At 42.8% G+C, this 13,932-nt stretch overlaps 1 protein-coding gene across 7 annotated transcripts; it reads left to right on the forward strand.

Moving 5' to 3' along the window:
• Positions 1 to 2,263: 2,263 nt before the first annotated feature.
• Positions 2,264 to 7,042, forward strand: LOC104592441 (uncharacterized). Of its 7 annotated transcripts, XR_734411.3 has the most exons (8): positions 2,264 to 2,422; positions 2,564 to 2,694; positions 3,063 to 3,173; positions 4,825 to 5,086; positions 5,434 to 5,518; positions 6,131 to 6,197; positions 6,284 to 6,403; positions 6,724 to 7,042. XR_734411.3 is itself a non-coding variant. In XM_010251812.3 (7 exons), exons 2-7 carry the CDS (start codon positions 2,686 to 2,688, stop codon positions 6,335 to 6,337), a joined length of 588 nt encoding a protein of 195 aa, XP_010250114.1. In that variant the 5' UTR covers positions 2,264 to 2,422; positions 2,564 to 2,685; the 3' UTR covers positions 6,338 to 6,578. The 7 variants fall into 7 exon arrangements, 5 of the variants coding, with proteins under 5 accessions (XP_010250114.1, XP_010250118.1, XP_019052432.1 ...); XR_016079086.1 differs by lacking the exon at positions 3,063 to 3,173 and having other exon boundaries at positions 4,830 to 5,086; XM_010251812.3 differs by lacking the exon at positions 6,724 to 7,042 and having other exon boundaries at positions 6,284 to 6,578.
• Positions 7,043 to 13,932: the final 6,890 nt, after the last annotated feature.

A 13,932-nucleotide genomic window follows, 5' to 3' on the forward strand; every position in this document is an offset into this window, starting at 1 on the left:
TGATAATAACGATTTAAGCCAAGCTTTTAGTTAATTAGGGTCCGTTTGATCCATGGGAGTAGGAGTCTGGAATTGGAATCAGAATCAAAATGGTCCATTTCGATTCCAACCGTTTGACTGGTGGAATCCATATCCCATTTCTATTCTTAGGGTCTGTTTGGTTCACAGTTAGAGTCGAAATCAAAATCCTTTTGAATTAGAATCAGAATGGTCTATTCTATAGCCTGTTTGGTTCATATAGGAATGAAAATAAAAATAAAAATTAAAATCAACAGAAATGAGATTTCATTCTCAAGGGAGGGGCAGGGAATGACCATTCCCTCAAATGGGGAAATGCCACTCCAACAAGAATAAGAATAAGATTCTAATTCTGTCTAACCAAACAGTTAGAGAATTGAAATAGCCCATTCTGATTCTGACTCCAGACCCCGAAAACCAAACGGGGCCAGTGTAATAGCATTCCACCATTCTCTGTGAAATTATATTCCAATTTCCTAATTCTGTTGTCCTAGGATGAAGCTGAATTATGTCCCAACTATAAAATATTCTATTGATTGTTATACGTTATTCTCATGGACATTTTTATGTAGATCGTCCAAACAGATACTAGGTGGCCAGAAGGTCTGTCATCTCTTCTCCTACAAAAACAAGTGTCATCACTGATTTTATAGCTGGGGAAAGATCTGGCTTTTCTTTTGTCAGTATACAGAACAAAGAATCAAGGAATTTTCTGTGGGAAATTATAAACCAGAATCTGATGAGGCAAGAGTACAAACTCAAGCCATGCTAAACGTTGACTATTGTAAGTTTGTAACATGAGCTTGGTTCCTACGATACTTGACTTTTCTTCACACTAATCTAGATACAATTGTTCTATATAGTAATCTAAACTAGCCATATTGATTTTTGGCGTTTTTGCCACTACTTTCTTTCCTTTTTATTGCTCAATTTCTCTGTAAATTTTTGACAACACTGTTCCCCAACTTCCTCTGTAATCCTTACATCTCTGCAAATTGCAAAACATAGTTTTGCGTGGACCCAGAAACGGAGCAAAGTTTTGAAGATGCCCTTATTTTATATACCTAGGACTGATAGGAGCTGGACCTCAATTTATTTCCCAAAAATTTATATAGTGGCCCCACAAATGATGAATCCTCTCTCTCTCTCAATTCATGAGATATCTATCTTTTGAATTGCCCAGTCTTATATTATTCCCTCTTGTTTATACCCAACAAGAGCTCAGCAGGAAACCAACCAAAAGAGAGCAACCAAGCACGCGGGCCTGAGACACTGTTCCAGCCCATCAGTGACTTGGCTGTGGTCAATTTGAATGAAACTGTGGCCCAGCCCAAGGTAGGTAGGTACCCCTTGATTGAAAAAGATACCATATAGATATGGTGGTTCAATGAAATGAACCAAAAGGGAACCAATAACAAACAAGTCAAACACAAACTGCTTACCCGGAAAAATTTAAAAAGAAAAACTATACAGAGACCAGAAGTGGGAACCCATTAACCCAAGAACGAGAAAATGGAATAGTATCAACCATCTATTCTGGAATTAAAATCATAGCTTCAAGGGGTATACATACATACATACTACATCTATACATCTACCAATCCTACCTTCCTTTGTTGCTCTTCTCTTTTGTGAGAAAGCATCAGGTAGCTTACAAGCCACCGCAACTGTGTGATCTGGGCCGTTCATTTGTTCAACACTTCACAGGATTCAGATCCCAATTATATGGTTCTCATTGTACTTGAAACCTATTCCACCTTTTGCCGATAATCTAACCGATCATTACCCACTACTGGATGTGGATAGGAACGGACTATTCAACTAGAGATAGTGATCATGGGCCACGGGCCCACGGCCTTGTTAATCTCTTGACTCTTGAGAGGAACCCAATCGACGGAGGTCCCTCATCCTTTCAGCAACTGACACGTGCCCTACCAACTTTATCCCAATTCCCAAGTGGGTAAACGTAATCCGAGACTTCTTGACCCTAAATTGGATAAGTCCACGTTTGTCAGAAACCGGTTTTTTCCTTATCCTGGAAACAGCCCAGAAAGCCCATCCTAATTCCTAAATAATCAACTGAGATCGGAATCTTGGTTATGTGGGCTGGGCCCACTAGGAAAAGACGGTGCCCGTGCCCCTTCTGGAATTGGACGGTCCAAATCTCTGGACAGTGGGCCAACGTGGACGTTATTATTATTACCTTATTAAGCTTTTTATCTCTTTAATCTTTAATATTAATTTTCATTTTTTTTTTATTCTGATAATTAGCAGGGGAAGAAAGAAGGAGCCTTTTGGTTTGTATTAACCAGACCAGAGGGCTATCGAAATCAGGAGGGATAGAGAAAAAGACAAAGAGAGAGAGAGAGAGAGAGAGGACCAAAACGAAGATGGAGTTACAGAGGTCTGTTGTTTGGATTCGTGGAATCCTGGTAGAAAACTAGGGCTTTCCTAATTGTATTTTCATTTAATGGTTGTTATGCGCGCTTGCTCTATTTATTGATGGATGAAACTCAGAGTAGTCTGTTTCTGTTTCTCATCTCAGGGCCTTCACTTCTTTCCTTCTTGGATTCGATGTTTCGACGAGAGGATCTGAGGTTTGACAAAGGATTTAGTATAAATGCTACTAAGTAGATCTATTACATCTTGGATCAGTCAGATTCTCGCATGCATGGGGTAAGTAATCGATTTCCATCGTAGATCGAGAATTTTTCGTAGACTCAATGGTTGGTTTAGAACATGCTTTATGTTTTATATTAAACCTTTGTGCTTCAAATTTTGTTATTCGTTTGTAGTGATGCTCTGTGTTACTGTAGCTGACTTATGCTTATCGTGTAGTAGAATCTCATTATGCTTGTTTGTTAAGCTACCTTGAACGATTTATTAGAAAACGTTAACCTTTTGTGGCTTTTCTATTGTTTTTTAATTTGCATTCCTTTCTTGAGGTTTGGGAAAATTATTCCTTTAGTGGAACTTGCTTTTCTGTCCAAAATGGATTGGATTTTTTTGAATTGAAGTACTGTTTTCTGATGCACATGGCGAAGATTTGTACTTGTGGAGGGTTATACTCTTGGTTTTTGGGCTCCTTGTTACTTGCGTGCTCTGAAGCGGTTGTGATGGAGAAGCTTAAGGAAACATTGAGGGCTTTGTTCAGTGTAAGAGAGAAAGCTGAATCTCGTGGTTTCATTTTCTCTTTTATTTGCTTTTTTTTCGCTTTCATTTTCTGACAATGACCTTGAAGATAATCTATATAGCTGCCATTAAAATCTTCTTCAAGTTTATGCTATTATTTCGTCTTTTATGTGGAATTGTTATATGGTAGCAATTCTCATCATCGAGCACTTATTTCTATATACAAAACCATCCAGATTAGAAAGAAGAAGTGGTAGGGGTGGGGATAATGTCCAGTGACCAATCCAGTTAAGGTAGATTTTTAATTGGTTACATCCAAAACAACATTGGGGTTGTTCAACGGTTTTTAACTTGATTGGGATGGTTTGGTATGTACCAGCAAGACTATGGGGTATGGAGAACACTGAATCAGGAGTTTGTGGTTTCAAGTTGAAACCTCTAACATGGGAAGGGGAAGGATGGAAGGATGTAAGTCAAGGTAGTGACAAGTTATTTTGAGGTATATTGTCTTACAACGGATGATCTCTGTATCTGAAGCCCAATTATGGGGACAACCCTTGGAGAATATTGTTCATGATAACGAGGATAAAGCCAATTCTGGCACCAATAAAAAATGGAACCAATTATGGGAAAAAGATCTTGTGCATACAATATTCAAGATTAAGGACTTATGGTTATGATTGACTTGATCATCTCTCTGGCTACTCTGCATGTGCACTTATTGTATTTTTATCATGTCTGTAGTTTGCTCACTTTCTAGTAAATCCAAAATAGCATAACTAAATGGAAAACAAAGTGTCAAAGCCACTTTGTGTTTTGTGGTATCAAGATTCTTGCAGTATTTTGAGTTAACAATTTATCCATTCAAGGAAGATTTTACATGTATTAGTTCCAAAATGAAAATTTCTTGTGATGGTGATTTTCATTTTGAGTTGATAATGAAAGTCCTATTTATATTGATTTCTTTTGGCACATTCATCTGACACCACTGTGTGGAATTATTAAATCCGTATCAATTTCATTTCTGCCAATTTATGACTAATCATGCCAAGTATAAAGTACTTGGATACCAGTTTGATAAACTTGATTGGGGGTCCCTTTGGAAGTTTCATGTATTAGAACTAATGCATGTATGCAGATAGGCAATGGGGGATTCTGTTTGCATACACTTGGAAATGTTATGCTTGCTGATTGTCATATGTTCCATCAACCCAGATGCTGGATGTTAATGCAGTCCTCCTTCTGTTTAGCACTTGCTTCAATCATGGGTCGTTATTAAAAGTTTGGTTATCACTCTCATTCCACCTGATATTTTTCCCTTTCCACTGTGACAAATTAAGACCTCTACTATCGGGGTTTGAAATATGCTAGTTTGTTCTCTCTGTGAATTAGGTACTAATCTCTGCTTTTTGTATGGGATGAATTAATTGTTTCTAAGATAATAACAATCAGAACGCTTCAGAAATGTGTCCATTTCCCTTGTAATTTTGCTGTATATAAACATTGACATTGCAAAACTTAATTGTGCTTCCTGAAGGCGTTACCTTAGCACTGGGTAAAGAACACATCAATGCTGTATATAAACATTATTAAGAGCCTTTTTCACTTATAAGAAGGATTGATGTTTGATGGCTGGTGCTAATCATTTATGTGGTTAAACCTGATTTGTAACAGAGCAGAGGTTGTCTTGGATGCTGTACTAAGCCCACACCGATCATCGCTGTGGACGAGCCATCAAAGGGACTGAGAATTCAAGGCCGTACTGTGAATAAACCCAGCATATCAGAGGATTTTTGGAGCACCAGCACATGTGAGATGGACAACAGTGCAGTTCAATCTCAGAGAAGCATCTCATCAATCAGCACTTTAAATCAAGCCTTTGATCCCCATGGTGGAGTTGGCAGCACTAGCAACCCTCCTGAGTTCATAAATCATGGCAAGTTTCTTCTGATTCATTCTTCAATGCTGTATGCAATCTTTGATCTTCCATTTGATGATATTCATAGGCCATGGATCTCAACATGGATATGTGGCTGCCCAATTGTTCCATTAATTTAACAATCTGGATGGCTTTGGAAATCCAACTAGCATGGCTTTTTCCCCCATTGTTCTAAGGGAGATAATGCATTTGGCATTCCTGGTTCTTCTTTACCTATGGTATTATACTGGTTGTGAGGGCAATCAATAATCTCTAACACCATTTTCTTGTTTCCTTTGTTCTTAATTAATGCAATTTTCCATTAATTAATTAATGCAATTTTCCATTTTATTCGTCTTTTCCAGGTTTTCTTCTGTGGACTCAAACAAGGCAGCAATGGGTTGGAAAGTCTGAGAACAAGACACAACAGTTTCGAGAACCCAGATTGAGGTGTGAATCTCTCACTTTTCTCATATTTATCTACATTAAGTTTAATCTTCTTGCACAAACCATTTTAGTTGGGACAGTGTTGTTCTGTATAAGGAAAGGCATAACCTTTCTTTTTTGATCAATAGGCAGAACCTTTCTACTTGCTTCCCCATACTAAGTACGGGGTAACTAAATGTGTATAGTTTGAAGTTTACTTTTTAGTTATCAAAAATTAAATTTAAAAAAAAAGAAAACTAATCTGGCTGATCTTTTTTATTTACTTTATTTGGTTCCATAGGTGGATCATGTTCATGAATGACCAAAAGTCTTTTGTAGATCCTATCTGATTACATTGTGGTGTTTTCACCGTGTGAGGTAGTGGAGAGCTGTTATAAGCTAGAAAAGTCAACATTAATTGTCTACAGGTTGTACTATGGGATGTGTGGGTATCAGGAATCCTAGGAAACACACTCTAAAACAATTGCCACATCAATAAACCATAACTTAGTGTTTGTCAATGCCAAATAAAATTAATTATTACCAATAAAAGCAGTTGATTATTTACAATCTTGTTATCACATTTGTTCAATGCTTTCAATCTCTTTTATGGTACAACCATTTGTGGCTTTGCAGTTGGAATGCGACCTATGACAGTTTACTCGGGACAAACAAGCCATTCCCCCAGCCTATATCACTCTCTGTAAGTCTGTATTCGCTTTATGGCAGTTCATCTAATCTTATAACATTATGTAACTCTTACAACATTGATTGGGCTCCTATTGCCAGGAAATGGTAGATTTTCTTGTAGACGTATGGGAGCAGGAAGGGATGTATGATTGAACAAGAAGAGGAGCCATGGAGGACATGCAAGAGCTTTCTAGAGATGAGAACACCACTGTCACTATTGTAATTTCCAAACTAAAATGCTTTGGTATTGAAGGGGGATCGATCACCATCATCTATCAACTGTGTTATTATTCAAACGCTATTCTCCACCCAATCATTCTCTTTGTGATCTTTCCAGATTTGGTTGTCCACCGCATTCAATCTAATATATAGAATTTGCATTTTAAGTTCTCCAGTTGTGCTGCCTGAGAAATGTTTTAGCGGACTCTTTCTAGACCTTTACTATCTCTCTCCACGCATTCAGTTGCTGCTTATTCAATCCATTTTTTTTTTCTTTGGGCGAGTATAAATATAACCCATCACTGTTTTGCCTTTTTCAGTGTTTTGCTGCATTCAGTCGTTGGGATTAAACGTCTGTAACTCTGGTTCTTGTGCCTGGACTTGGTGTTTCTTTGGCTGCTCGTATCTTTATTATATTTTTAAAAGAGAGTTGGAATGGATGAGGGTGCGTTTGCTGTGAGACAACGGATCTGCTGCGAGCACTGCTTGTGGGTTATGGAACACTGACTTGTTCACTCGTGATTGGTTGCAATTGCATAACCTGTTTTACATGTCGGCTCGTAGAACATCCCAACTGGTGCTTGTATTGGTCCCCCAACTGTTGTTTTCTTTGCTTTGGTTTTTCTTTTTCTTTTTCTTCGTTGTTGTTTCTACGTTTGACTCGCCATTTTTAAAGCGATCTTGTGTGAGAGTGTCGTAAACGCAATTGCAAGAGACGTGCAGTGACACACCGTATCCGTACGTTAGGAAAACTCAAATACAAGTCAAAATAATATATCAATAATAGTTATTATAAATATAGGCTTTTTATATAACCATAAATAAGTTATTAATCCTGATATTCAGTAGATGTCACTCCTATCCCCCATCAATGGCAACATGCAAGTACAAAACAGACGTGACAGTAAGTTTTCATGAATATAATGTGTTGATTATAAATGTATAGATTTTCATCAATTTTTTCTTAATGCAATTTTATACGAAAAAACATTTTAAGTCATGTTTGGGAGTATTTAACTTAAAAATAAGTGTTTAAAAACAAGTGCTTATTTGAATAAGTATTTGTATTTGGCACCCAGTTTTTTCAATGCTTATTTTTTAAAATAAGCACTTATTTTATATTGGGCGTTTGATAAGTCTTTTTCTCTAACAAGCACTTAAATAAGGATGTGATTAACTGATTATTTTGTCCTCATTTTCTTTCAATATATACCCATTGAAAGCAATTTTATTAAATTATTTTTATAAAAATACTTTTGTAGAAGTATTTTTATAAAAATATTTTTTATGAAAGCACTTTTAAAAATCACTTTTACAGAAGTGCTTTTATAAAGGTAAGCACTTTTTAGAAAGTATCCTTATAAAAGCACTTTTGTGAAAGTACTTTTATGAAAGTACTTTTATGAAAGCACTTTTATAAAAGTACTTTTATAAAGTGTTAATATAACTACTTTTGTAAAAGTGCTTTCGTAAAAGTGATTTTAAAAAAGCACTTCAATTAATGCGCTTTCATAAAAGTACTTTCTTAAAAGTACTTTTGTAAAAGTGTTTTCATAGAAATACTTTTATAAAAGTGCTTTCATAAAAGTATTATTATAAAATTCAAGTAGGGATAATTTTTATAAGTGATTTTAAAATTCAGCTAGGGATAATTTTGGAAGACAAAAATTGAAGTTCTTATTGTATAAGCACTTAAAAAAGCTGGAAATTTTGGCTTATAAAATAAGCCCTTATTTTTAAAATAATCACTTATTTTGGGTTTATTTCTCACATATCAATAAGTGCTTAATGGCCTAAATAAACACTTATTTTTAAGCACTCCCAAACATAGCCTAAATGTTGCAATGACAAGTAATTAGCATATAGGTAGGGGAGGGTATGAGTCAAGTGGAATATTAGATAGTTTGAGCTTAGCTTGTAGAAAAGCATGAGGTTAAAAGTTTGGGTTTGAGCTCGATTTGATTTAGAAATTGATGAAGGAAGAATTGGCCCGACCTCGTAACCACTCAACACGTGGAAAGGCAGCAGCTCGACACAACAGTACGCCCAAGGCGCGAGCTCCGAAAAGAGGAACCCGCGGTTCGAACTCCCCACAAGGAGCCCGAGCCTTACAAACACAAAGGGCAGCAACTCGAACTGGTCCGCTCCATGGCAGTTAGGGCCACACCTCTATCCAAACTCAAGACTTCACCTCGCACACCACTCCAGCACTTTGCCTCCAGGACGCCGAACTGACCGCACCGTACCTGACACCGAAGGAGTCCGTATCCAGGGGCGGCGCACCTGACTGACTTGGGATCTGACGCTTGACAGCCACACTTCAACGACCACCTGCCACCGCCATCTTCAGTTACAGAGACAGCTCCGACAAAGAGAGCAGTGGCGGTTCTGCCCCAGCAGAGGTGATGACACCCGAACTGGCAGAAGCGCAAAGGTAATCATATCCGACCTGACAGAAGCTTAGGAGTGAGTGCGCGAAGTGGTTATAAAAGGCTATCTACCCCCCAAGAACGAGGTATGTGATAACTTTGTGCCATCTGATTTTATCTTGCCTTTGAGGAAACACTAACTTGAGCTTTGGAGCATTCTCACCGGGTTCTTCCCCGGAGATTCCTCGCTTTCTCCCCCGTTTTAGGCACCTTGTGCTCCAGCCCAAGGCAAGATCGTTGACAGCTAGGACCGGCCAGATTGCACACCATTAATTGGCGCCGTCTGTGGGAACGCTTCTAAAAGCCACCCTCTAAAACTCTCATAACCCCTTTTTTCCAAAAAACCCCAACACTCATGGCTTCTTCTAGCAATGCCGGACGTGGCACGGAGATGAACATCACCGGGGAACAACTTCAAGTCCCCGTGGTGTGCATCGGACAGTTCACCATCCTCCTTCTGGTGGATGGGATCCCCAGCCTGAATGCGCAACGAACAGTGGTGCCCGTAAACCTTCCCGCCATGAACGTCCCCTTTCCTCTCCCTGTCGAAACAACCTTTACCGAACCAACTGTTGTCCCCCTGGCGACCAGCCAGAACCAGTTTGATGACTTGATGCAATGCATGCGGGCAATGCAAGCCCAAATGCAACAATTCCAGCAGCATCAACTTCAGCAGCACCAAGTACTGCACCACATCTCTCAGTATCACTATCAGCAGCAGTTCCCCCAACTGCCTCTGAACCAACCACAGCTTCCACCTCGGCACCCTGCTCCAAAGCCAGTTAAGCCCTCCCCTTAGGGTGGACACCATCACCGAGGTGAAGCCTCTCAACTTCAGAACTCCCCAAGAGTCAGGCCTCATCCCTGGGCCGAGGGGAAAGAAAAATCACCTCCGCCTCGTAGCTCGCCGGCAGGTCGGGAACCTCGCTCGCCAAGTCAGTATCTCGGCACTCCAAGTCTAAGCTCCCGCTGACAGAGAATCGATTCAGCGTCCTAGCGGCGGACTACCAACAGTCCGGGCCCATTGAGCTCGGCAACACAGAGGCCAGCAGCGCCAGTACCAGGCCCACTCAACAACGAAGACGCCGGCGAAGTCGCCAAACTGCCACCTGTGTCCTGCCCGAGCTCAGAGGTAAAGAAGAGACAAGCTCGGACGAGGTAAAAGCTGCCCCTATTCTCTCAGTTCCTTCCCCCCTCTCATCAGAACTCCTTACAGTCCCCATGCCCAGAGACTTCAAGCTCCCCCCTTTAGACAAGTATGATGGGTCCTTCGACCCCAACGACCACGTCGATGCCTTCTAGTCCCAAATGCACATAACTAGGGCCGGTGAATCGTGCATGTGCGTGGCCTTCACCACCACCTTCAGGGGGGTGGCCTGCACTTGGTACAAGAACTTGGCCCTTGGGTCGATAAGAAGCTGGACCCAGTTCGTGCAGGTCTTCACTGTGCACTTCGTTACCAGCAAGCGGTGCCCCAGAACCGAGGAAAGCATCTTCGGAGTAGTCCAGAGGGAAGGAGAGTCCATCCGGGGCTACATCAAGCGGTTCAATGATGCATGCTTGCAGATACCGCGACTGGACCCAGCGGTGCAGCTCGTGGCGGCCAAGAGAACAGAGGAAGAGATCGTAGTTCAAATGGCACATGGTAGCTAGCCAGCCCGCGACCATAGTCGAATTCCTCAAGCTCGCGGATAAGTTCATGAGAATAGAGGAAGAGATCAACCAAAGGACCGAAAGCGGGATCGAGAAAATGAAGAGGGAAGGCGAGCCCTCCAACCCAGTTGACAGAAGAAAAAACCCGGCCCGGGAGACGAAGCCGAGCCAACCGTTCCGAGCTCCCTTAGTAGCTCGGACGGACTACACACCCTTAAACAAGAGGCGGACCGAGATCTTGATGACGATCAAAGACGCCCCATACGTAAAATGGCCACCTCGCCTAAAAGGGAACCCAAACAAGAGAAATAAAAACTTGTACTGCAGTTTCCATAGAGATCACGGTCATAGTACCGAACAGTGTAATAATCTCCGGGACGAGATAGAGGGACTCATCCATCACAGGTACTTGAGAAATTTTGTACAGCATAATAATAATAATAATAAGACAGGTCGGCAAGGGGAGCACGGAAGGGATGCCCCCGAATCCAGCAGTAGGCCAGCCGAACCGACGCAAAGACAGCCTCTGGAAGAGAGGCCAGTTCGGAGAACCATCCACGTGATAGTGGGAGGTTCGGTGGTAGCAGGTTGTGCTTCGGCAGCGGCTCAGACGTCAGTTCCGAGAAGAACAGAACCCTCAAAAGAGGTCGAAGACGGAAGAACCGATTTTCTTCACGGAAGACGATGCGCGAGGGGTCCACTACCCCCACGATGACGCGCTTGTCATAAAACTAAGGATCAGCGACTTTGAAGTCAGGCGCGTACTTGTGGATTCAGGCAGCTCGGCGGACATCCTCTTTAAGTCGGCGTTTGACTAGCTTTAGTTGCAGAGAAGCGAGTTGAAGCCCGCAAACACTCCTCTGGTGGGCTTCAGCGGAGAGGAAGTCAGGCCCCTCGGGAAAATAACAGTACCTGTGGAAGTCGGCACATGGCCTTGTGTGATCAGACTCAACCACGATTTCCTGGTGGTCGCGACCCCCTCCCCATACAATGCCATAATAGGGCGGCCAATCACGCATGTCCTACGGGCAGTGGTCTCCACCTACTATTTGGCAATGAAGTTCCCTACAGACTTCGGTGTGGGGGTAGCACGGGGCGACCAGCTTGAGTCCCGCAAGTGTTATGTTGCCGCCCTGAAGGGAAAAATGAAGGCGGCCGACGACCTCGAACTGAAGCGGCCTACGGAGCAAGGCGAGGAACGAGCTTCGCCCACAGAGGAAACAGTCGCAATCCCAACTTCAGCTACGGACCCGGCTCGAACGCCACAGATCAGTGCTTCCATCCATGAACCTCTACGAACTGAATTGGTGAGTTTCTTACTTCAAAATTTAGATATTTTTGCATGGTTCGCAGCCGATATGCCCAGTATTAACCCCAGCCTTATAACTCACAAACTTAATACTGACCCTGTAGTCAGTCCCATTAGATAGAAGAAACGCAACTTAGCCCTGGAGTGCTGGAGGGCGGTCGATGAGGAGGTTGAAAAGCTCATCGCAGCAGACTTCATAAGGGAAGTTCATTACCCGAGCTGGGTAGCCAACCTAGTGCTGGTGAAAAAGGCAAACGGCAAGTGGCGCATGTGCGTCGACTACACCGACCTGAACTGAGCTTGCATGAAAGAATGCTTCCCCCTCCCTAGAATTGACCGCCTAGTGGACGCGACCTTGGGACATGAGTTGCTAAGCTTCTTGGACGCCTACTCGGGCTACAACCAAATCAGGATGGACCAGTCCGATGAGGAAAAAACCACCTTCATAACCGAGTTCGGCCTGTACTGCTACAAGGTCATGCCCTTCGGACTGAAGAATGCTGGGGCGACCTTCCAAAGACTTGTGAATAAGTTGTTTCGGCCCTTAATTGGCATGAAAATAGAATGTTATGTAGACGACATGGTCGTCAAGACATAGTTTTCATTGGAATTAATACAAGACTTAGATTCTGTCTTCCAAATTCTGCGTCAATTTAGTATGAAACTGAACCCAAACAAGTGTGTCTTCGGTGTCACCTCGGGTAAGTTCCTAGGGTACATTGTCAACCGACGCGGTATTGAGTCCAACCCGGACAAGATAAAGGCCATCCTAGATATGAGACCACCCCGAAAAGTAAAAGAGGTTCAGAGGCTAAACGGCCGCATAGCCGCTCTGAGCCGCTTCATGTCCAAATCGACAGACTGCTGTCTGCCTTTCTTTAAAGCAATCAAAGGCAAAGGGTTCAAATGGACCCGAGACTGCTAGCTCGCGTTCGACGAGCTAAAAAACTACCTCGCTAGTGTGCCGATCTTAACCAGGCCCGAGGAGGGTGAGGTCTTAGAACTGTATCTCTCGGCAAGCGACGAGGTGGTCAGTTCGGTGCTGATAAAAGAAGTAGATCGGGTCCAACGACCCATCTATTATGTTAGTTAAATTCTGTAGGGAGCAGAGACGAGATACCCGTAGATAGAAAAGTTAGCATGCGCACTGGTAATTGCAGCTCGGAAACTCCGCCCATATTTCTAGGCTCACACTATCATCGTCTTGACTAACAAACCTCTGAGGCAAATCTTACTCAAGCCCGAGGTTTTCGGTCGGCTGACAAAGTGGGCCATCGAGATCAACGAGTACGACCTTCAGTATAAGCCACGAACTGCTATTAAGGCCCAAGCCTTAGCAGATTTTATCGCCGAGTGCACGTTTAGCCTCGAAGTCCCTATGCCGGTTGAGCTCGAGATCCCCAGTTTGGGTGAGCCCGTAGCTCCCAAGCCAATAGAGTTTGAACCCCGTGAAGTAGTAGTCAGTGTGGCATCTCTTCTGGTTAGGCCAAACGCGAACTGGAATGAGGAGCCCTGTATCCTTCACGTAGATGGCTCCTCGAACTAGCAGGGCAGCGGGGCTAAAATAGTGTTGCGCGGCCCGGGTGGCACGAAATTGGAATACGCACTACGCTTTGAGTTCGCGGCATCCAACAACAAGGCGGAGTAATAGGCATTGATAGCCGGGCTGAACCTAGTCCTAAAGGTAAGAGCAAAACACATAGTTATCTACAGCGATTCCCAGCTTGTGGTCAACTAGGTTACGGGCGAATATGAAGCACGCGAGCTAACTATGATCACCTACCTGGCAAAAGTAAAGGAGGCTCTACTCAACTTCTAGTCACACTTCATCAGGCAAATCCCGAGGTCAGGGAACACTGAGGCCGATGCCCTGTCCCGATTAGCCAGCATGAGTCACAACGCCATGAGAACCGTGTACATAGAGGACTTACCTCGGCCTAGAATTCTCAGTGGGGCAGAGGAGGTTGCTCCCGTTCTTGAAGCAGAGCCGAGCTAGATCGACCCACTCGCGAGCTTCTTGCTAGATGGAACCCTCTCTGCAGACCGCAACGCAGCCAGGAGGGTGCAGCGCCAGGCAGCCAAATATGTCATAATAGACGAACGGCTATACCGACGGTCCTACACACTCCCCTACCTAC

This window comes from Nelumbo nucifera, chromosome 8 (assembly GCF_055504915.1).
Source record: "Nelumbo nucifera cultivar China Antique chromosome 8, China Antique-T2T, whole genome shotgun sequence".
NCBI classification, from domain to species: domain Eukaryota; kingdom Viridiplantae; phylum Streptophyta; class Magnoliopsida; order Proteales; family Nelumbonaceae; genus Nelumbo; species Nelumbo nucifera.

Coding starts and splice junctions, on each gene's coding strand:
- LOC104592441 (XM_010251812.3), top strand. Junction 5,519..6,130: donor TTTCGAGAACCCAGATTGAG/GTGTGAATCTCT, acceptor GTGGCTTTGCAG/TTGGAATGCGACCTATGACA. Junction 6,198..6,283: donor CCCAGCCTATATCACTCTCT/GTAAGTCTGTAT, acceptor TCCTATTGCCAG/GAAATGGTAGATTTTCTTGT.